Source organism: Taeniopygia guttata, chromosome 4, assembly GCF_048771995.1.
Source record: "Taeniopygia guttata chromosome 4, bTaeGut7.mat, whole genome shotgun sequence".
Classification (NCBI taxonomy): domain Eukaryota; kingdom Metazoa; phylum Chordata; class Aves; order Passeriformes; family Estrildidae; genus Taeniopygia; species Taeniopygia guttata.
In genome coordinates, this window is record NC_133028.1 from 49638758 (window position 1) to 49661713 (window position 22956).

At 39.5% G+C, this 22956-nt stretch overlaps 1 protein-coding gene across 1 annotated transcript; it reads left to right on the forward strand.

The window, feature by feature from the left end:
• Positions 1-411: 411 nt before the first annotated feature.
• EIF4E (eukaryotic translation initiation factor 4E) lies at positions 412-20374 on the forward strand. The gene is given in 7 exon segments (NM_001245193.1): positions 412-441; positions 9305-9411; positions 11008-11103; positions 13070-13133; positions 15028-15141; positions 17637-17776; positions 19640-20374. Coding segments are annotated over 7 exon segments (654 nt in total). The 5' UTR covers positions 412-423; the 3' UTR covers positions 19755-20374.
• The last annotated feature ends 2582 nt before the right edge of the window (positions 20375-22956 follow it).

Sequence of the window (22956 nt, forward strand, 5' to 3'; positions counted from 1 at the left end):
GGGCACAGAGCGCTGTGTTCTGGGGGCACAGGGGGCACAGAGCTCTGTGTGCTGGGGGCACAGAGCGCTTTGCTGGGGGCACAGAGCGCTGTGTGATGGGGCACAGGGGGGCACAGAGCGCTGTGTCCTGGGGCACAGGACTTCCAGAGCCCGGCGGGGCCGCGCCGTGCGCTCAGCGCGGTCGGGCGGACGCTGCTGCTCCCGCAGCGGCCGCCAGAGGGCGCCCCCGCGCCGGCCCGCCTCTTCCTGCCCGGGCGGCAGTAGGAGCGGTTCCCGGCGGCCCCCGCGCTTGGCGACTACATCTCCCGGCTGGCAGCGCGCCCCCAACGGCCGCCGAGCGCTCGTGACCAATAGCGTGCGGCCCGGGGCCTTTACCCGCCCCCGCCCCGCCCCGCGGTGCGTCCGCGATCCGAGCGCTCTAAGATGGCGGCGGTGGAACCGGTGAGTGCCGCGTTCCCTTCTCCCGCCCGCCTTTCCCTTGCCTTCCTCCCGCGGCATCCTTCTCCTCTTCCTTCTCGTCGAGGCGCCGCTCCGCCGGCCGCGACGGGCGCGGGCGCGGCGGGGGCCCGGCCGGGCGGGCGGGCGGGAGTCGGCCGGCTGGGGAGGCCGGCGAGGAGCGCACGCTCGCAGGGGGCGGGGGAGGGGGCGGCGGGCGCCGCGGCTGTGCCGGCACCGCCGCCCGGGTGCGGCGGCCGCGGCTCCGGTGGGGCCCGGCGGCAGCGCGGCCCGCGGTCCGGCGGCGCCCATTGTGTGGCGCCCCGCCCGCGGCCCTGGCGGCCGCCCGGCCCGCCCGGCGCATGTGGCGCGGTGGGGGTGGCCATGTTGCTTCCCGCCGCCGCGGCGGGCCGGGCGGCGAGGGGCGGCTCCTCCGGCGGCGGGGAAGGGCCGCGTTCCCGGCACGCCGTGCCCCGGACGGGCGCCGCGGTGAGGGAGCGCGGGGCCGGTAAGTCACAAATGCGCTGCTGGGGCAGCCGCCGCCACAGCTCGGTGGTGAGAGGCGGCAAACGAATCGCCTTTTCCAGGTTGTGTCATCTTTTATTCGAGAGGATTTTTTTGGGGTTTTTTTTTTTTTTTCCCCCCAGCTCTTTCATGGTAATTCAGTACTACTCTTTGTTTTTTCCAGGTGATAAGTTATGTTCATGGTATTATGCTCGGTCTTACAAACGTAGCCCCAGCCTGCACTTCCATAATGAGCTGGAGCAGCTGGAAGTGATCCAAGTACAGTTGTTATTCTAATCCCACATGATTGTGTATCATGAGGAGAGGACAGCCGACGACTCTGTTAGAGTTTCAAGAAAACACAGTTAAGGAAGGCTGGTCTCTTGTTGCTGTGCTTGCCAGCTTTGAATAAATAGCCAGTGTGCTGTTTGGGGAGGCTTTGTATCATTTAGACAAAGTGAAAAAAGTTTGAAATCAGTGGTTTTAAATAAAAACTAATTTTGCCATTTTGTGTAAGGGACACTGATTTTTCTCTTAATGGTTTTCTTCTGTGAAACAAACCCCAGATTTTTACCCATGAGGAAGAGATTGAAGTGGGTTAGCATTTATAAATTGTGTGGCAGCAGTTCTGTACAGGGAGAGTGTCAGTTATTAAGACTGCAAGACAGACCACCAGCAGCACCCTTCCCGTGTTCTTCAGCTAGTGTTAAACACTTGTTTTCACATCCCAGAGCCAGTCTTTGAGTTGTTGCCCACGTATATGAAGATGAGGGCTTCCTCTCAGTGCAGTGCCTTTTGACTGTGGAGCTTAGTAGGAATTGTGATAAATAACTGGTAATGCAGCCATTAGAAATCGAAATTACTCTAAAGGCCTGCACCTTATGGCTTTCTTAGCTGTGCTGCTGGCACAAAAACTGTCTTTGCACCATTTTCTCCAATAACTCCATCCGCACATTGGGGTAGATCCAGGCCTAATGTAGCAGAAACTAAATGATTGCTTTTGCCATTCTGTGTCCTAGTAAGATTGATTGCTCAGATCCAGTTCAGTATGAGCAGTTGTGCTGAGCCCCTAAAAGTAGAAGCTGGAGCAAAACTCACAACAATTTGAGTAATTAATGCAGTTATTGAATGTTTTGTTGTAGGTGCAGTATGTTCTCATTCAGGAGTCAGCTACCAACCAACTGTGCTTGCTTATTTTCAAATTGCAGTAAATAACAAAGTCTTTGTTATTGTCCTTGTAAGTGGCTCCCTTCTCCTGCCTAAGCCTAAAGTTAGACGTGTGTAGTGACTGAGGTCAGAGTTGTTGCAGAAATACTGCATGCTTTGTAGCTGAACAATTTAATTGCATGTGTGGTCAGGGATTACCTCTGGATCATAGGGAGGCCTTTCTGTTGCTCACCTGCAAAATCTGGACCTTGGTTTGTAGAGATGTCATCTGTAATGCTTTCCTGGTAGGAGAATGTGTCCTGGGAGATGAAAATACAGCTAAATAGGGGTTGGTTTTGGTTTTATAAATACAGGCTTCTACTAAGATCAGTGGTGTTTCTTGTACTGTCATAGTTTTAAAAGTAGCATACATTGAAAGTCTTAAGAGGCTGGAAAAATGTTTGACTTAACAAATACAGAAACTCAAGTTGAGAGTTCTGTAGTGAGTCCTATAATAGTTGTCAAAAAAGCAAGATTATTCTGTATAAATACAGACCAATTGCACAGTGGTTTACTTCTCCACTGTAGGGAGAACTTAAACCTTTGCAACACTGACAAGTAAAAATTCTGTTTTTCTTGTGATATCTAGGTTTTTCTTTTAAAAATATTCCAGATTAATTTTTGAGACTGTGCAGAAGTATCACCTGTTAGAGGGCTTATATAGCCTTTGAGGATTGAATGTGATCAGATAACACCATGCAAAAGTCCACAACTAAACCAGTAGTAATGCTTTAGTAAACAGTTTACCAAAGGTGACTTTAAAATGTACCTGCACAAATCCTGTAACTTCTAGGTGCATATAAATCTAATCCCTCATTGTGCAAATCAGAAATGGCATCATGGCTCTTTTGCATTTTTGATTAATGGCAGTTATTGTCATAATTACAATTCTTGTGAATTTAACTCTATTTTTTAGCATACAACCGTGACATTTCAGTTATCTGTAATTTGAAAAGCACTTGTTCGAGAAGGTAATCATACGTAGGTGGGAATCAAAACTTTATTTAAATGAAACTACTATCTCAAGGGGTTACAGACATAGTGGTGCAGGACCTTAAAATGCTGGAAAGTTCATAATAGCTCCTAAAATTCCATGTAGACTGAAAGGTACTTATTTTGCATTATTTGTAGACACGTAGCTTGTAATTTTAATTCAACTTCAGACTTGCTCTTGTTGGTAGGTGTTTCTGCTGTAGAAGTCAGTGACCTGATCTGCTTGAAGTTAGTATAGCATTGAACTGCAGTGTTGTGAACACAGTTGCTTGCTCATTGCATTTTTCTGAAATGATGTGCAGAATAGATGTACCTTTCATGCTGTTTTATAATTGAGAATATTTATCATAAGCTTTTGAATTGTAAATAACATATCTGAGTGATTATGGAGCTTCCTCTAAGAGGAGTATGTTGTACATCTTGTAATTTTTTTGAAATAAACACTTTTCTGAAAGCAATTTTGAATAATTACATTTCACACAGCATATAAAATACCAAACTTATTTCAAAGACATGCATAAAAATAGCATATGAAATCAAGCTGTGTTTCATTTACTGGTACTGTCTGCAGGTATGGAGGTACATCCAAAACTTTTTGATAAAAAATATCCCTTTTGGCAGCGTTGTAAAGATTAGTTTGAATTTTGAGATGATAGAGTGGAGCATTAAATCAGGGATGTTGGTAGAGTGCCTGCATTGTGAAAGAGAAATGCAAACTTTAAATGTGAATTAATGTGACTTTTTCCTCGGATAAATTGTCTTTGAGTTTTTAACTATTCTGTAGTCGAGGTTAAACTTGAGTTTAGAAGCTGTTTATTTTCTTGCAGTAGTCCTCGTTTCTTGACGTGTAAAACCTGTTCTGTATAAGGCATAGGTGTTAGGACGGTGTGTATGATGTGCAGATGTAAGTGTGCTGTAACACAACTGTGTTACAGCCAGTTGTTCTTGATTCTGTAGGGAGAATGAAAGGCAGAAAAGTTTTAACTGTTTTAAGTCTTTTTTTTTTTTTTTTTTTTTTTTTTTTTTTTGGTAGAGGTCTATTTCTACTGTGCTCTGTAGTGTTCATCAGATTACCTGTATGTATGGCATCCTTTGCAATCACTGGGCATACCAGTAGTACATCCAGTACTTTTTCTTTGAAGACCTCTCTTGACCATTCATACATTCTATATCAAGTAATTTCCTGAGGATTGAATATGTCTTAAATTTTCAGCAGATATAAAATTCTATCCTTTGTTGAACCAGGGGCTCAGTATACTTGCAAAACATGGAGGTCTTTTGTGTAGGAGTGTTTGGGGAGACTAGAGGCTTTTTGTTGTTTGACGTATCTGAACTGTTCTCCCCGGCAGTTTTGGGAAGTTTTCTTGTCCGAGTGCTGTCGAACTGACAGAATGTTATATGTGGAAACTCATCCCATGGGTAGATTTTATGTTCCAGTAGCAAAGGTAGCAGCAGAGTGCAGACTGGGGTAAGAGATGTTAGCACAAGGGCAACTTGCTTAGGCAGCTACAAAAACCACAGAGATACTGAGGTAGTTTGATATTCCTTGTAAGCTGTTTGCTGATGCTAGTTAGAAGTTTGTGAATTAAATGGTGAAAATCTGACAGGTATTTTCATGTGTATATAACTCATTTTGCAGAAGTCAAGAGGGCTATAAATAGTGTCTGTATCTTTTAAATGAGGTAACATTTCCTTGAAAACCTTTGACCATGGAGGAAGTGTATGACTTTTTTACCTAGTCTTTTATGCGTGTTCTCCTGTACACATGTTCACTTCTGTTGCAATTTGAGGAGATGTCACTCAGTTAAAGTCAGGTTTCATGCTTGTTTACTAATAGTGATTACCTTTCTAAGAATCTGTTGTGTTCCAAATAATGATGAATGCAGTTAGGATACTTGCTCTCTATTATGCCTTGCTGTGTCACAAGTAGAAATCCTTTCTTTGTCCTGGTGTCTGGAAATCTACTTCACACTTCTAAATTGGTAACAGGTGGCTGTTAGTACCTCTCTTCCAGTTGCTATTACGTGTACTATGTATGATTTTTACTACAGTACATTATTCCTCAGAGTTGTGTCAAATCATCACTTGGTTTGTTTTCTTACAGGATGTAATAATTGCTTGTGGGTGTGCTTTAACTTTTTTTTTGCCCAGAATGTTTTGAAATAAATCTTGAATTTTGTGCTTTAGAAATTATCCTAACTGTAGTGTCATAGCAGTTACCCACAAGACCCGTAAGTAGCAGTAGATAGTAGAAGTTGTTCTTCCCAAGATACCAGATAACTGGGGCGTGCAGTTTTCTTCTTTTGGAAGCCCTAAACAAGAAGGTGCAAACTCCAGAATGTAACTTATTTTGGTTAAATGCAAGAAGACTTGAAAAGCCTCTTCCACTAATTAATTCGCCTCCACCAAGAGCACGTAAGTGCTGGGTTATGTCCTTTTGGGCAATAATTATTGCACTCCAACTGGACTTGCTAAACAACTTCTTCAGACAACTAATGACATGAATGTGGTCTGGGCATCATCTGAAAGCCCTTGGTAAAACCTAGTCAAGCTTCTTGTTCTCCTTAATAAACAAACCTGATGAAGCAGTTTTTATTGCAAGTGCTTTGTTTCCTTCCTGGTGACATGCACGCCTTTCTTTGGTATGTTGGTCATTATGTGCTGTGGAGAAAGAGTAAATAACGCCAATTAAATCTGCAAGTGTCAGAGTCCAAGTAATTGCAGATATACAGAGTCATTAAATGCTGAGTAGGCAAGTGTTTCATGGAATTCTGCAGGCTGATTCCTACATCAAAAACCATGTGGGTGGTGAATAAATGTCACTTAATTATGTGCTGTCTTGTGTATGAGAAGTGGGATTGGCCATGTGAAGCTTTCTAGTTTATCTGGTAATACTACCCTATTTTATTACTTATATTTTAAAAGCAGCAAAATCAGTGGTTACTTAGTGTATAGAGTCAATTTTAGGTTAAAGAATGCATTAGTTATGAGCAATGGTAAAGTATTATGAAGGATTTTAAATAGAGTACTACAGAAACTGCAGGTGGAGTCAGTCTGACTTTGATAATAGTGTTGCAATTGCAGGGTTCCAAGCTGTGAATTGCTAAAATGCAGACAGTAACATTAATTCATGCAGTTTTTATAGAATAGGATTCTATGCAATTTCTTGGATACCTGGACTTGAAATACCAATTAACAAACTTGCAGTTTCTCTTTGACTAATAATAGGAAGTGCTTTGGTATACAAACCTTTCATTTTGGTACTCAGAATAGTGAGATAAAGGTAAAATGAAAGGAAATAGGGGCTGATAGTGATTAACCAGCCAAAAATTAAAATTATTATTTTTTCTGTTTTCCTTGGTAGCTATGGGAAATAGAAGTAAGTGAAAATAAGCTGATTTAGGCTTCTCTCTGAGGCCAGCCAGAAATAATGTTCTTTAATAATAAGTTCTGCTTCCAACTTTACACGTGGTGCTCAGGCCTGTAGCTATACTTGATGGGGCAGCCTGGTGCTGAAAAAAAAGTCTCTTCTGGTGGCATAGTTTTTGAGGGGAGTGGCATGGTCTTGGGTCAAGGTCATAATTAGTGGGGCCCTGGAGCTGAGCTGTCATTCTGTTTTGGACAGGAGCTTGAATAATGGTTAGTCTGAGTTTCTTGAATGCCATGTAGCTTTCAGACTGTCTAAAGGGACTTGATATTGTGGTGGCTTAAGTAAAATGCATGTGGGTCGGATGTTTTCTGTTTGTCCAAAGCCAGAATTTCCTGTAGTTGTGTGAAGTTGTGTGATTGTCAGTGTACCAGACAGGTGTTGAGGCTCATTACATTTTTCTTTTTGTCTGAATATGCTACCTTAATTTGTAATGTAGTCTTTTGTTAGAAGTTATGAAACAGTTTAGCCCTGCATGTGCTCAGTGGCTTTGTAGTAATTCTTCCATTTTATGTAGTTGTGATAATTCTGGGAGAGTGACCAGGGAGACTTTGGGATTAGCTCTTTGTATGTTGAAAGTTAGTTGCTGAGCAAACATGAGATTCTCAACTGAAATTGTTTTTGGAAGGTACTCTGCATCTGCATTCAGCGAGAGTGAGTCTGTTTGATGTTAAAATTCCTAGTATAATAGCATTTGTAAATCAGTTGTGAATGTTAGATGTCACAGCTGCACAGTATTGTGACTGAAAGCAAGCTTTATCACAAAACCTAGTGCTATTCCAGAATATCAGCAGAATTTTTCTTACTGTTTTTGCATGTGTAACTTCTCTGAATTTTTTAGTTAGAAGCCCCTGAAGGAACCATACTTAAATTTATTTGTCTATACTTGTTTATTTATAATATAATACAGATAACATGAAGGAGGAACTAATTAAGTGCTTCCTTGGTGAATTTTACAGCTTCTCTGCACTGTCTTGAATTGTTCAGTGGGATGGTTTTGCGTGATTCAAGATGAATTATACCAAAAATAAGTGGGGGTAAGACTAGAAATTCTATTATAGATAGAATTTGAAGAACTTAGTTTTTTTGAAGGTCTGCTTAGCTTTTTATAGTATTACACTGGAGGAGATGTGACAGATTTTTCAACACTGTACTTCTGTGGGTTTGTTAGTGATGCTCCCTTTGGGAGATCCTCACAAAGCATTTGGTTTTATTAAGAGGAAGGGAATCGTGCTATTGTACTGTGTAAATCAAAGCACTGGCCAAGTGTTCATGTTAGATCTTGACATGTCAGTCTCTTCACTGTGAATGCAGGTGCATGTGAGTATTCTGAAATGTCATGAGGTGTTTTTCTAGGTGGGCTGTTAAACTAAAGCACACTTGATTAACTTCTCTGATGTAAAGCATAATATCATGCTTAATAATGATAAATATATTGATAATGAAAAGAAAATCCCTGTTAAGACAGATCTTTAGGTGTTATCCAGGAGAGTTTGCCAGCTGGGTCTGTGAAGATTGAACAATGTTATCACTTCAAATACACTTTTCATCAGCTTTGGTGTGCTAAATCTATGTGGAAGTGCAGAGCAAACTGTTCCATTAATTCAGTTGCTTAACATTACTTAATTCGCTCCTGTGTTATTTTTTTCTGTTAAAACCACAACATTTAAATTAATTTTTAAATACTACTCTTATATTGTCACATTTGGAAATGTCTAGAGTCTTTGGGTCTGCTGTACTTAGCTTTTATTTTACTGAAGTGCTTTTTCTTTCTTGGGGTCAACTGTATAGGCTTTTTTATGTTAGCTCTTGGGAAGGAGCTACAGTACTCATTCTGTGTTTCTGTGATCTTCTAGCATGAATTACAGGTTAGGGAGGGATGATGGTAACTGGCAGGGACATTTGGCCTCACAATAAAGTTTTGTATTCCCTGGTTTAAAGGAAAGGCATTAGTATTTCAAATCTGACACAGTGACTTCTCAAACTGAATGATGTGCCTGAGGGAAATGGTTTGCATGCAAAGAGAATATAATTTGCTACATTATGTTAAAGTATATTTAACATTTCTAGAGCTGTCTCTAGAAAAAGAGCTCCTGAAATCAATCTAATACATACTAAACCAGTAAGTACATTTATTTCAGTTGGAAATTTGAGAACTGATGTGTGTTTAAATTCTGCTGTTCAGTTCATGATGATGTTGCAAATACAAAGATAACTACACTGTCTTGGCTTCTAGCTGCTTGCAGTAGCTGATTTTAGATCTGAGAATTTTAGTTTTATCTTCTACTTGTATTAATAGATTTTTAAAAATAACAGGGCCTGTACACCTGTTTCAAATGAGGCTCTGTTAGAAGCTGATGAAAAGAATTTTTGTTCTGAAGTTACTATTCTCTGAATTTATTTTAGATGTGCATGTTCTAGGTAATATAGATTGTATCTTTCTAAAATAGCACTCAAAATTAGACATGTATAGTAAATAATTTTGAAGACAAATTACATAGGAAGCAATTCAGTGAACAGCAAAATGTAAATTCCTGCAGTTAGTGTTTATTGTAGAACCTGTTCAGATGTTGAAGAATAAGGGGAGACAAATTGTGCTTCCATTATGTGATTTGGGCCCACAATCAAGATAAATTATAGGAACTCTTCGCTTCACCCTTTCTAAAGTAACTTTAGAGAATTAAATTACTTCAATAAAAATTGAGAAGGAATGTATTAATAACCCCTTTCTTCAAACAGGAAACCACTCCCAACCCCCAACCTGCAGAAGAGGAGAAAACCGAGCCAACACCTAGTCAGGAGGTTGCCAGCCCTGAGCAGTATATTAAACATCCACTACAAAACAGGTAAATGATACAGAAACTGATTGTAGTTTTGCCAGGGATAGAAAATGCCTGTGGCTTTGCAGCTCTTGTAGACCTTATATTCTCTAGCAATATTTTGGGAATTCTCAGTGGTTTTTTGAAGGTTTTTGCAGTGAGGTTGCAGAGTAAGGAGAATCTGATCCAGATGTTAATATTCAGTCAGAGTCTTCTTCAGATAGTGCAGTTACAGAAGCTGAAAATCTTTGCAAGTTTTCAAAATGCAGCCAGGTACTTTGAAAGAGCATGACTTTGGCTTTAGTTGGAGGCAAGCAGAGCTTTTGTTGCTTTTGTCTGTTGTCGTTTAAGAGGCTGAGGTGAAGCTGCTGCCCACTAGAACTGGAAAGCTCTGCATTCTGCCTTGTACTTGGGTAAATTAAGGTGCCAGTGGTGAAAACTTGTAGTTAAAATTATATTTCAAAGTTAGTGAAAAATTCAAGCCCTCCTACAGCTTTAAAAAGACCAGCTTGCTCATGTGTTACTGTGGAATGCTCAGTACTTACTGTTGGCAGGTGCCTTTTACCAAGTGATACCTTACTCTTTTTCTAAGTTTTGAGCAAGTGTGGAAGACAACGCTTCCCTGTAGTGCTATGCTGCATGTATCCCATTTTCCTTGTCTTTCAGCTTCCATCATCCTTCTTTTCTAAATACCTTGATTAAATTGATGCTAACAGTTCTTTAGAAGTGTTAGTGAGGCTATTACTGGAATTGAGTAAACTTTTAAAACCAGTTTTGAAATGTCAGGAAGGGTCTCAAAACAATAGATTGACACCTAGTTACTTAGAGCTTTTTGCTGAGATAAGATAAAGATAGCCTAGTGCTAACCTGAGTAATTTCAACACTGCTGAAATGATCAGAGTGGAAAAAACCCCCAACTGTTTGATTAAATGCCTCATTAGATATCCTCTTCCAGCATTTTAAAGTGCTGCAGTGATGCTTTTTAGATTCAGAAAGAGCATCTTTTTGTGAAAGGTTCAATTTTGTCTTGATATTTGTACTCAGCAGAGATGATTTTTTAAATTTAGTCTCCTCTATATATGCTAATTTTAAAACTTGAAGCAATCAAGTTTTGGGGGTTTGAGGTGGTTGCCATTAGTAAGCTTAATACAGCTTGCATTTTAAAATTTATGCTTTCCTAGTATGAGAGTGCTTGGGAAGCTGTCATGTCATACATAGCTTTGGAGTGATATCATTTGCTTGTGTAACCTTTATATGGAAATTACTGGCCAGGGAGCCCAGTTTGAATTGTTGGTGTTGTTTTAGACCATAATCACTTGTTTGTGGTAGGGGATTGCAGTTTAGCAGTGACGGCAAGGAGAAACATCTGAAGTTTAGAGTCTTTAAAGAATTCCAAAGCTATTTAAAATACTTACCTAATTGATTGATAAAGTCTGCTGTGATACTTGTAATGAAAGCACAAGCATCGTTAATCTGTAAAGAATTGATCACGTAGCTTAGTGATGAAAACTGACTTCCATGCTCATATATGAAGGTTTGCAATTAGTTTGACTATAACAATAGAAATCATTACAGTTTAAATATACTTTAATTTCTAGATGTTTTTATTTTGTTCTTTTTTAGATGGGCACTCTGGTTTTTTAAAAATGACAAAAGCAAAACTTGGCAAGCAAATCTTCGTCTTATCTCAAAGTTCGATACTGTTGAGGATTTTTGGGCGTAAGTAAAGATTTTTCAATATGCATGATAATTTTGGGATTTGTTGGCAAAGCTTATGTCCAAGTCAAAAAACCCATAAAGTACTCCATTAACTGCAAATTCTTATGTGTAATCTCAAATATTTTCAAAACTGAAGGTGAAGTCTGTTGAAGAAAATGCAAATGAAGTTCTTCATCCTTTAAATGCACGTTGTTTTGCTGAAACACTGCAACACTGCTTATATTCATGTGTGCATGACAGACATATAGAACATTTAATTTGTGCAGTAGCTATCTCATAGTAACATGAACCTGTAAATTCTGGTGGCCAACTGATTGCTGCTTCCATGGCCCCACGTTTTCCTCCTTGATTAAATTGACTGCTGGGTCATGTTACGCGTTCAAGAGTGCCTGAGTTTGGAGCATAGTAGTTGAGACTCATGCAGATTAATGGCATCCTTGAAAAAAATTGTTAGAAGTTACAGAAGAAATGGCCTTCATTTTAAGTTGAAGGTCTGTGAGAGTGACTAGGCTCCAACAGCAATAAAAAGCCTTTGAAGGTGGGCCTGTGCTTTCCAAACACTTGCTTCAATCAAGATTTTGCCTGCCATAATGCTAAAACATGGAGAAAATGCAAGTGCTGTGACACTGAGAGTGAACAAAAAAGCATTATGTATTTGATCTTAGTGTTTCATGCTACATTGAGTGATAGGGTTCTTATTTTTGTTGCAGACTTTTTTTTGGATGTGGTCCCCATGGAGGGAGGTGGGGTCTGAGTGTAGTAATAGGACCCATCAGTGACCCATTAGCACAGGGAGGAAAAATGCTTCAGCCTTTTCAGTAACTTTATTGCTGCAGTCCTGAGAGGGGAATGGGATTCTGGGCTTGTAACCAGCTTTCCTGTTCCTGCTGTGGGAGGGACTGCAAACTGTGGTTCACTCAGCTGACAGTGGTGTTGTATATGGTGGGCAGCTGAGTTGTTTGAAGCTGCTCACTGCTAGAGTTGGTTAAGGGTAAGGTTTTGGGCTTCTGTAACTGAGCTAGTCTTGGTAATTAGTGCATAATCTAGATGTCTGCATTGAAGGTATAAAATCAGTCACCAGCAGTTAAGTTACACCTCCTTTGTGGTTGGAGTGGAAAATATGTGTGTTGTTCTGGGGAAAAAATTTCAGCATCAAAGTAAACTTAAAAGAGGCAAACTGTTAAATTTGTAACTGGTGTTACAAATTCCTGTGCATGATTATTGTTAGAACATCACAGTAATCAATTTTCTTCTGATGCTGAATTATGCCTCAGTATTAGTTGGTCTTGGGCTACAGGTTGCTGTAATGTGTGCAGGCCTCTTTGTGAAGTCTGACCTGTTAGGGGTGAAAAAAGGCCTCCATCTCCTTGTTTGAGAAGGAAACACTATGTACTCCATTTTCTGAATTGCACAGTTGTAAATTTAATTCTGAATATACGTTTTATTGTCTATCATCTGTTCTTGCCATTTGAATCCTTAATTTGAATTATCAGGCCTACAGCATTCATACCTAGAGGTGCTGTATCAAATATCAAGGTTGAACATTTCTCCTAAAAAAAATTCTCAGCAGTGCAAGTGGCCTTAGAAATAGAAACAGTTATCCTTATTCCATGAATATATAGAATACACATGGACACAGAACCTGTTGCCATGAAAGCTCAGTGAGTTATGTTCCTAATATCTTTGAACTTCAGTTCTAAACTTTAGAACTGGGTTTAGAAGTAGTATTGGAAATGAGTTTAAAAACAGTTGTGGAATTCTTATTCCATTCTGCTACTTTAAGCCTAGAACATCTTAGTACTGATACTTTTATATTGTTTAAAAATACCTCACAAATAGGGTTGCTTCTGAAATAACTTAACAGCTCCTTAATTTTTGGGCTTTGGTCATATGTCTTAAATTCTTTAAGAATTTTGTACCTTAAAACAATGCTTAGTTTTTAATCCTGCTTTTTTCCCTCCAATAGTTTATACAACCATATCCAGCTCTCTAGTAATTTAATGCCTGGTTGTGACTACTCGCTCTTTAAGGTAGGCTTGCTAACATTTTTTCTTTAGTTAAGGATGTTGATGGATGTTTTCCTGTCTAAGCAAGACACTGTCCAAATATTTCATTTAAGATATTTAGGAACATGGTTGTGGGAATGTCATAAAGGTGTTGAATTTTTTGAGGAAGTCCCAAACATTGTCTGAAAATCAGGTTGTCACTACTTCTGAGATTGCAAGTACTTGCTTTAACACATATTACAGACAGTAGATTTTAATCTGTGACTCAGTGTTTGTTTTACATTTGAGATGTTTGTGCAAACAATTAAGTGTAAGTTTTTCTAATATGAAAGGTTTTCCATCTCTGTCACTTGATGTGAAATGAGTTAAAATGTCTGTGGGAGGCAGCAATGTTGCCTAGTATGGGTGTACTGCTAGCCAGATGCACAGTACTCCTATTAATTTTTATACTGGGTAAATGCTGTATTACTTAAGCATGAAATAGAAAAGTGCACCAAACATGGACAATAAGAACATGCTGAGGAAGTGTCCAGACTAGTGAATAGGGACAGTGTATGTGAAATCGTGCCTCAGGTTGGGTGGAGATCTCAATTGCAACTCTTAAGTTAAATCCTACCTTCTTGGTAGTGCTTGTATTATGCAGCTTCCTTTCTGGATTCCAGCATGTAAATAGTCCCTGAAGTGCTGGTGCCTGGTTCTTCCTTTGCTCATAAAATGTAGCCACAGGCTGGGGCTCCTCAGCAGACTGTGTGCACTGTTTGTTGACCCAGCAGCTTCATGTAGTGAAGAGGTGCTGCTGCTTGGGTTTGGAAAGGTGATGGTATTCTAGGTGACTGAGAAACTTGGTAGAATTTTAAGAAGCTGTGGGCCCTTGGGAGATTAGGATATCTATGGATAATGCTTGTATTTCTTGCATTAATCCTTAATTTGTGTTTCAAGTACGTGTATCTGTTCTTTGTTTACTTGTCATCAAGCAGTAATAATTATGTAACTTCATGGAACAGGTATGGAATTGGCAACTGCTTCAGGCTCCTGGGCAATCTCTTACTGCTGTCCTTCAGTTGTGACCTCTTAAGAGGTCCTCTTAAAGGTGATGAAATAGTTTAAGCTCTGCAGCTGCCAGTGAGGGTGTTATATTTAAAGTGAGATGACACTGCTCTATCCTGCATGTTGAACACTTAGTTTTCAGCCATAAGTTATGTCATGCAATTCTTAGTGGACAGTTCTTAACAGAATTCCTCTATCTAGACAATTACATACTTCTTTAATGACTTTCAGAAGTACAGCACAGCTGGTTGATATGGGAGCAGTAGCTGGCTGCATTGCTGTATCAGCACATGCAGAATCACTTAATTCAGTGCAGGGCCACTGGCAAAAATGTAAATCAGATTTTGCTCCGAAAGGATATATTGAATTTTAATTTTTTTCTTCCTTCTCCCCAGCAATAAAAATCTTCTTATTCTCACCTTTATGTGAAGGAAGTTCTTGGGAGAGACTGCCAAAGGTGTTTATTTCAGTGAAATAATCTGTATGCGTGAGTGAAGTACTTGGCTGATCTTTCACTGAGTGCAAGACGTAAAATAAGGACTCCAGATAAAATTAGCTGCTACATTCTGGTTTCATGCAGGGCAAAGCAGGTGGTTGTCTTTGCTTGTTGCCTCAGGATTTTTTTAATGTTACATGTAGCTAAGACTTTTGCCTGGACTGTGATGTTTCTGCAGAACTAAAAATTCGCTAGAGTATGCACTTGTTTTGAGAGTTTGATATTGGTGTGAGACAGTATTCCTAGACATTCTGATATGTGTCTTAAACTGTATGCTTCTCTCAACTAGGCTGTTCCAGTCATCACTGGCCTTTTGGTGGCTCTTTAGGAAAAATAGAGATGGAGTCTGATTTAACTTGTGGCCTTTCTTTGCAGGATGGGATTGAACCCATGTGGGAAGATGAAAAGAACAAGCGAGGAGGCCGATGGCTAATTACACTAAACAAGCAGCAGAGACGAAGTGACCTTGATCGCTTCTGGCTAGAGACAGTAAGCACCAGGGGCAGCTGAGGAGTCTTATGTTTGTGTGAAAATACATTTAACTGATTTGATATTTATGTGCTATGCTATTCCAGCTTCTTGGCAGAAGTGTCTTGTAGGGTTTTATTGACAGGCTGTATTTGAAACGTATTTTTTCAATAGTGATCTTCATGTGAGTGCATTTTCTTAATACTTCCTTGTAACAGGCAGCAACAGGGAGAGTTCTGTAGGACAGATTAGGCTTTTCCCATGTAATGTACAGAACATTGCTGTTGAATTACTGTGAAAATAATACATTGTCTTGAGTGTAACTTGGTGGTTCAATTGATAAAACAATTTGTTCTACAAATACTTTTTTTTAAAAAAATGAATAGTTTTCAGGTTTTGGCTTTGTTAAACAAGGGACTTTCAGATTTACTTTTTTCCTTCTATATTTATCTTAATGCTGGGGTAGGCGATAATAGCACATTCATCCTTTATATACATGCCATAAAAATACGTTTTTTCCATTGCTCTTATCTCTTTGGAATAGAATTGAATTGTAAATATATTTCTAGTGTGGATTGCAGTAAATGTCTTACAGAAAAATGTGTTGTCTAGGAACTGACTCAGAATAGCCTAAGTCTAGTGCAATCTAGGATTTAGGGACATGGATTGCAGACAGGACAACGTACAGCAGTCTTGGCAAGCTTTCATCTTTTGTCCTTGGTTTTATGAGAGGCAGGGAGTATTGCACCCCTTTGAAAGGGAGAAATGGCCTTCAGAATCAAAGCGGAGGTGTCCAAAATGTCAGAACTTTCAGGATCTTTGTAGTCACTGTAGTTGTGATTTGAAGAGAGCCTTCCAGTTCTGGGCAGTGTGACTGCATGTGAGCAAATTAACATCCTGCTACATGTACTTGGCCTATTGCATGTGTGAGTCCTGACTGCTAATAGCTATGACATATGGCTTGGAAACATGTAGATATACTGTGCAAGCTGAAGGCTAGAGCGCTCTGCTTTTTGCATAGCAGTGAGTAATGGCACAGAGCCTAAATACCCAGGTGAATGTGATACGTGCCCTAAAACAACCCTGTCACTTCTAATTCCAGTAATTATATGCAACCAATTTTCTGCAATAGAAATCAAAGCCTTTATAACTCCCCTTTGGAACAAATTTTTATTATAATATAATGATCTTAAATGTAAACTAAACTTATTTTGAGAAGATTTTTTTCCCTATTGTGCAACATTCATGTACATACAAAATGTTCCTGAGTAGTGTTTAGTGAGCATGGTAGTCATCTTTGCTTGCATGTGAACTAAGACAATTGGTCAATATTTTGCATGTCTGTGTGTGGTTTGATCTAAACCATTTATGGCTTAAATTACTCAGTGAGTGTGTGCAGCCTGCAGTTGGGTGTAATATTTAAAGCATGTCTATTTATACCTGATTTATTAATTAGCAACTTTGTCCTTTTTGTATTTCCTGGAGTAAGCCAGCCCTTCAGGATCTGATGGGTAATGGAAGACCTGGTTTGTTTGACAAGTTGCAAACATGTTAAATTTCCAGGGATTATAAGTGGTACCAGAGAACTGACATAACCTCAGTGTATTTAATGTACTGTGCAAGTGAAGGAATCAAGTGTCCATTTGCAGATTTGGTGTGCAGAAAGGTTTTTTTAAATTCAGCATAGTCTAGGCAAATCTGTCTCAAGCACAAGAAACCATTCGTTTTGAATATCAGGATTGCTTGTTTTACAAGTTTCAAGCTGAAGGTTTTAAATACTACTTTCACAGTTAGCGTGTTGCACGGGGCTGTGACCCTGCTGAGTCTGATGTTCCTGCTTCAATTCCAAGCTTCACTGCTACAAACCTGGAGGAAGAATCTTGTGTTACTTGTGCACTCGCATTGGTGCGTTGTATTAAACCCTGTTCAGGATCACTGATGCCCACTTTAGAGTTTATGGAAACACTGAAGCTTCCTGTGTTAATTGGAAGTAACATTTCATTGGGTAGCACTTACAGTCTGGCTGCAGTCAGATTTGCAGTCTGCAGTCTGAACTGATAGACTTCAGCATTGAAATTAAACCTTATGTGATGTTGTGCAAATAGTCCTTAACAGGTTCTTCCTAGCTAATGGATGGGAACAGCTAAAATTTCAGATTGGTCCATCTGTGTTAAGTGTACTATAGAAAGAAGACTAGTGCTTCAATTCTTCTCTTATTTTGGATTGGGAGGATGGAGTGAAAGGCAGTACTGTGGGAATAATCAGCTGTGTCAGAACTTGCAGCAGGTGGCAGAGGAGGAGGAATGGAAAATTCAGACTAGAAGGAAGATGCCCTACTAGAGTATGTTCACTTGTAATATTTGGAACTTCAAGAAGACACTGCAATAAATAGAAAGTGATTGTTGTATGGCAAGTAGCTGTAGGCAGTAAAATGTGTTCCTCAGTCCTTGTGTACACTGAGTGCTTGCTTGCCTACATAACAGGATTCTGACTCTGAACTGCTTTCTCTTTCACAGCTGCTGTGCCTTATTGGGGAGTCATTCGATGACTACAGTGATGATGTGTGTGGTGCTGTTGTTAATGTTAGAACTAAGGGTGATAAAATAGCAATATGGACAACTGAATGTGAAAACAGGGATGCTGTTACGCATATAGGGTAAGTAACGTGGTCGGTGCCTCGCCTGTATGGAGTGTAACCATGCGTGTAAAGCCAGTTAGCTTGATAGAGGAGGTATTTCAGGCAAGTGGAGCCTGTGCAGAGCTGTATCCCAAGCTTAAGTAACTGTGCCAAATGGTGTTCAGTTCTTCATTTCTAAACTACAGGGAAGGTAGTGCTGCAGTACAGAGTAGTTACTAACACATGCCCATACACAAATCTTGGCAAAAGTCTCATTTCACAAGGACACATTGTAATTAACAACTGTAGGTAATGTGCAATCTGTTCCAGCCTGCCAGTTTGTAAAGGTGGGTAGTCAGTAACAGTAGAGCATTGGTATGATTTTTTTTCCAGGAAAGTGATGCTTACAAATAAGATAGGAAAGGAAAGGTGCTGCAAGTCTTAAGCACAGAAGGATGTACTCAGATTTAAGGGAAAGAAAAGCTGTACAGTGATGTGCTGTGAAACTCTACATTTTGCCTGTTTAAGTACAGATAAAGCAGTGCTGATGATTTGTGGGTTATTTGACCTGCATGCTGTAGACTTTGTTTAAATAAGTAACAGCAGTTATCTCAGATTGAGTCTGTGCTATGGAAAATGCATGTTGTGCTCTAGTGTGTAGCAAGTATTACTAATTACAGAGTTACTATTTACACAATTACATGATTACAATTACTAATTACACAAGTATTTATTGGGTTCTTTAGTACTGATACTTTGGAATAACTTGATGTTGAATTTGTCATTGTAGGCCATTTACCTTAAGCAAACCAATTAAAATATTTATCTTCCTGGCTTAGAGCATCTGTCTTAAGCCAAACTTGAACTGTCAGGCATAGCAGGTTTTTTCACTACCTGGGGACTCTTTTGACACATGCCTTTTTTGGGGGGCTTTTAAGAATCTGTGTCTATCTTTTACTAACAATTTGATTATACGGTTATGTTTCAGGCTTCAGTGGTAAGTGTTTAATAATAAACAAGCAAAACTACGGTATTCATCTTCCTACTACCACAATGTTGCGATAACCTAGTAGGTATCAGAGAGCATTTTAGATGGTATTAACCATTAACTAAGGAGTTGAATCCTTTAGAGAACTGTGAAAAAGTTAAGATTTTTGCAAACTGACACAAGGACCAAGGGAAGCTATGTTGCCCTCTGTCTCCCTTATTACCCTAACTCCAGACAGGAGTGGCCATTAGTGACTTGCATTTCACTGTGTGCTGAGGAACACTGTATGTGTGTGTTTGTGCCTAAGGCAGGTAATGCAGCTTCTTTCTCTTAAGACGTAACATCCAAGGTGGTTTTTCTTAAGGCTTCTGTTGGGTAAGGTGCCTGTGATGAGGTCTGTGGGAGTCTGCTTTCTATCAGTAGTTAAAGGAAAGACAGCAACTCTGAAGCCATGATGTGTGGGGTGATTAAAACTGTCTGTTTCAAGGAATTGCTGTTTTCTTTGATTCCAGTGGCTTTATCATCTCAGTAGTTCTGGAATTGTGAACTGTGAGTTCTTCATAGCAGTTTTGTTTCTGTATGTGGAAAGACAGCTTCCTGGTTTAATGATACTCACATGAATGCAGTACAGAGTCCCTGCATTTTGCATTTATTTAGGTCTGTTAGTTATTTTTTGCAAGAGCTTGTCCTATCATGTGTGATAAGTCATTTTACAAAACTTTAAGTGGGTTTTAGATGCAGTACACTAGAAAAAATATTTCAAGTCCTTTATTCATATCTGAGAAATTGTTTCTAAATTGCCAATTCTTTTTTTTTTTTTATGGTGTCCATACATCTCAAAAGCAGGTGTCCTGATATGAATTCCTTCTTAAGGACTTTGCTTAAACTGTTGTTTTATTTCTTTTCCTCTCCAGGAGAGTATACAAGGAAAGATTAGGACTTCCTCCAAAGATAGTGATTGGTTATCAGTCCCATGCAGACACAGCTACTAAGAGCGGCTCCACCACTAAAAATAGGTTTGTTGTTTAAGACGACACCTTCTGAGTATTCTTTCATAGGAGACTGCGTCAAGCAATCGAGATTGGGAGCTGAACCAAAGCCTCTTCAAAAGCAGAGTGGACTACATTTAAATTTGATTTCCATCTAAATGTTGCTAAGATTTGTGAGAAGTCTCATTCGCCTTTGTCTTGTACTTCTATGTTCAATTTTTCTATTTTGGCCGAAGTAACTGTTACCAATTGGAATTTTAGTACACTTCACCCCCCAAATCCATAAGTGTGTTTCTGGCCCACTCTGTAATAGCTTGGTAGAAACATTACTATTGCAAAAAAATAATTTGTTTATCCACAGTATTCAGAAAAGAAGTTGCATTTCTGTACCTGCAGGAAATTACTCTGTTTTACATTTGCATTGTATGCAGTAAGATTTTGCTGGTTTGGAAAAGAGTATGGTGCATACAGTTTTCTAGCAATTTTTTAATACAGCATCATCTTTGCTGTAACCTCTGCTGATGGCTGCTAGATTAATTTATTTGTTTTCCCTATTTGATAACATTAGTGATATTTTGATTTCAGTTGTTTTTGCTCATGTAACATTTGGTGAAGAATCTGGGAGTATGACAAAGGTGGAATAAACATGAATTTTGTGCATTCTTTGGTAATTTTTTGGTTTTTTTGTAACATCAAAGCTTTGCTACAGATTTATGCATTTCAGTCAAATCAGTGATCTTTTTGTGTGATTTCCTGAACATAAATGTGGATTTTTTTTAATGTAACACCATAATTTACATTCCGTACTAGAAATAGTATGTCTGTTTTTGTATCTTATGCTGTATTTTAACACTTTGTATTACTTAGGTTATTTTGCTTTGGTTAAAATGGCTCAAGTAGAAAAGCGGTCCCATTCATACTAAGACAGTGTACAAAACTGTAAATAAAATGTGTACAGTGAATTGTCTTTTAGACAACTAGATTTGTCCTTTTATTTCTCCATCTATACAGCAAGTATTTGTACCTCTCGTGACAAGGCAGTCTCTACTGTGGCTTCTATTGTAGTGTCTTCCAAGAAAGATAAAGTCTGGAGCTATAGTCTGTTGAAACTTTTAATAAACCTATTAGATAGCGCCCTAAATCAAAGTGGAATTATATAAATGTGGCTTCTGTTCTTTCTTAGTAGTTGGTCTAATTGATCATGGTTTTTGTTGTTTCTCTTTTGACTTCTGTTTTATGCCCAACCAAGAATTTTAAAGAGTACACAGAAAGCTGCTTAGTTTCAGGTAGGAGCTACAGTAAAAGTGCTTCAGTGAGTGATTCTGCTCTAAGGATATAATGCATAAAGTACAAGTAGAGCATACCAGAGACATGGCTACAAATAAAAGTATGAGTATCTAGATAGCTTCCTATTACATATGTCTGAGTAGTTGAAGCTTTGTTTCATTGTTTACTCTGGAGAGCTGTAAGTTTACTTGGAAGTCCACAGGATGGAGGAGAATTTGAGGGTTGAGTTCACTTATTTTGAGCAAAAGATGAGAGACTTGTTCTTTCCACCTCTTGGAGCATGCAGCAAAATCAGTGCTTTATTGCTAATTTCTTGCTTTTTTTTTTTTTAAGTGTGTGATGTACTTAAAGATCTTGCCAGGGCTATGGAGCCTTTCTTCAGCTGAGTGTCAAGGCAGGTGCTTATTGGGGTTTTGATCTTTGTGATAACTGATTAAAGCAAGTTTAGTCACTGGCAATGAAGCTTCAGTCACATCTGCCTGATGAAGGCACTGAAGTGTCTGTGTGCTGAAATAGACTTGAACACTTTTCTTGCACATTTATTCAGAAATGTGTCATAAGGAGCATATCAGACTATGCCAAAAATGTCTGGATGATTATTATGGCTGTTTAATAGAAACACGTAGAGTAGACATCTCTAGTATCTGAAGATGCTATGCCTTTGGTATTGGTCATTAACCAGGATATCTGTGAATGTGGTGAGCTGTCTAGGCTGTTTGTGTGCTGGTTTCTGTGGATTCTTGTGTAACTGGCTGCCTGTCCTGATTCAGCAGGTGTGAGAGCAAGTCAGGTTTGTTTAATAGGTCCATTGATAGTAGAATATAGCAGTCCATGCCCATTTCCCAGCTTCAACTGATCATCAGTAATGCTTGCATGCATGGGAATGTGAAGATGAATCAGCATCCTGAGTGGTGACTCTGTGTGTGTAATTTGGGAGCACGGTGGCCTGGCTCCTTCAGAGGAGTGTCACTGGAAACAGGCAATGCTGCCCTTTTGTAAAGAGCATTGAGATTAACCTGAGTGCTGTTGTGAGAACTATATGGTATCTGGTTTGTTCATTCCACTACAGGACTGACCAGAGTATTATTTAGGGTAGCAGCATTTTGTTCATCTAGAAAAGCAATTGAGAGGTTTTTTTGGTATGGCCTCAGGTTTTTGAGCCTGAACCTATTGAAACAGCCAACTAACCTGTACTGTAGTATGAAAACTGCAGGCAGGTTGATTTGAGGCTCTTTGTTGCTCACATAACTGCAGTGTTTCTAGAAGACTTGAGAGGAAATTAGCTGGCACGGTTGCTTTATCAAACATACAACCTATGCCTTTAATTCATTTTTAGAGGAAGTAAATGACCATGAAACTTGTTTTCTCCAGTTTGCAAATCATTTTGTACTGCATACTAATGTTCTTCTGATTATAATTGTGTAGTTTGTGTGCTGAGGGGGAAAGCTGAGAGCTCTCCGTTCTGCATGTTACTGTAACAGCCACAGGCTCAGGAGAGGACAAAGCAGTAAATGTTGAAGCATCTCATATTGCTGCAGAATACTCAGTGTGATTGATTAAACTCCCAGCTAAAGGGGAGGCTGTTGTCAGTGTGTGCTTTTAGTAAGCCTGGGAAGAGTACAGAGTAAATGTATAAAGCGTCTTTTCAGATGTGGGGTTACGTGGTACAAAACCAGAGCAAGGAAAGTTAGCAGAAATTGCTGTGCTAGAAGAGGTGTAAGAATGTGCCAAAATACAGCCTGTGAAGATGGGGCAACAGATGAGGAATATGTGTGAAGTGTCAGCTTCTGGATATAACATTAGGTCTTGGACTGTGCAATGCTTTTCATTGTCACTTCTGTTTGTCCTGTTGTGCTGTCACTGTCTTGTCTATCAAGTTGTCTCTAGCTCAGGAAACTAAACATTACCCAGATTCTGGAAACTTGGAATAGTGGCTTTTAGCCAAGCTTGGAGTG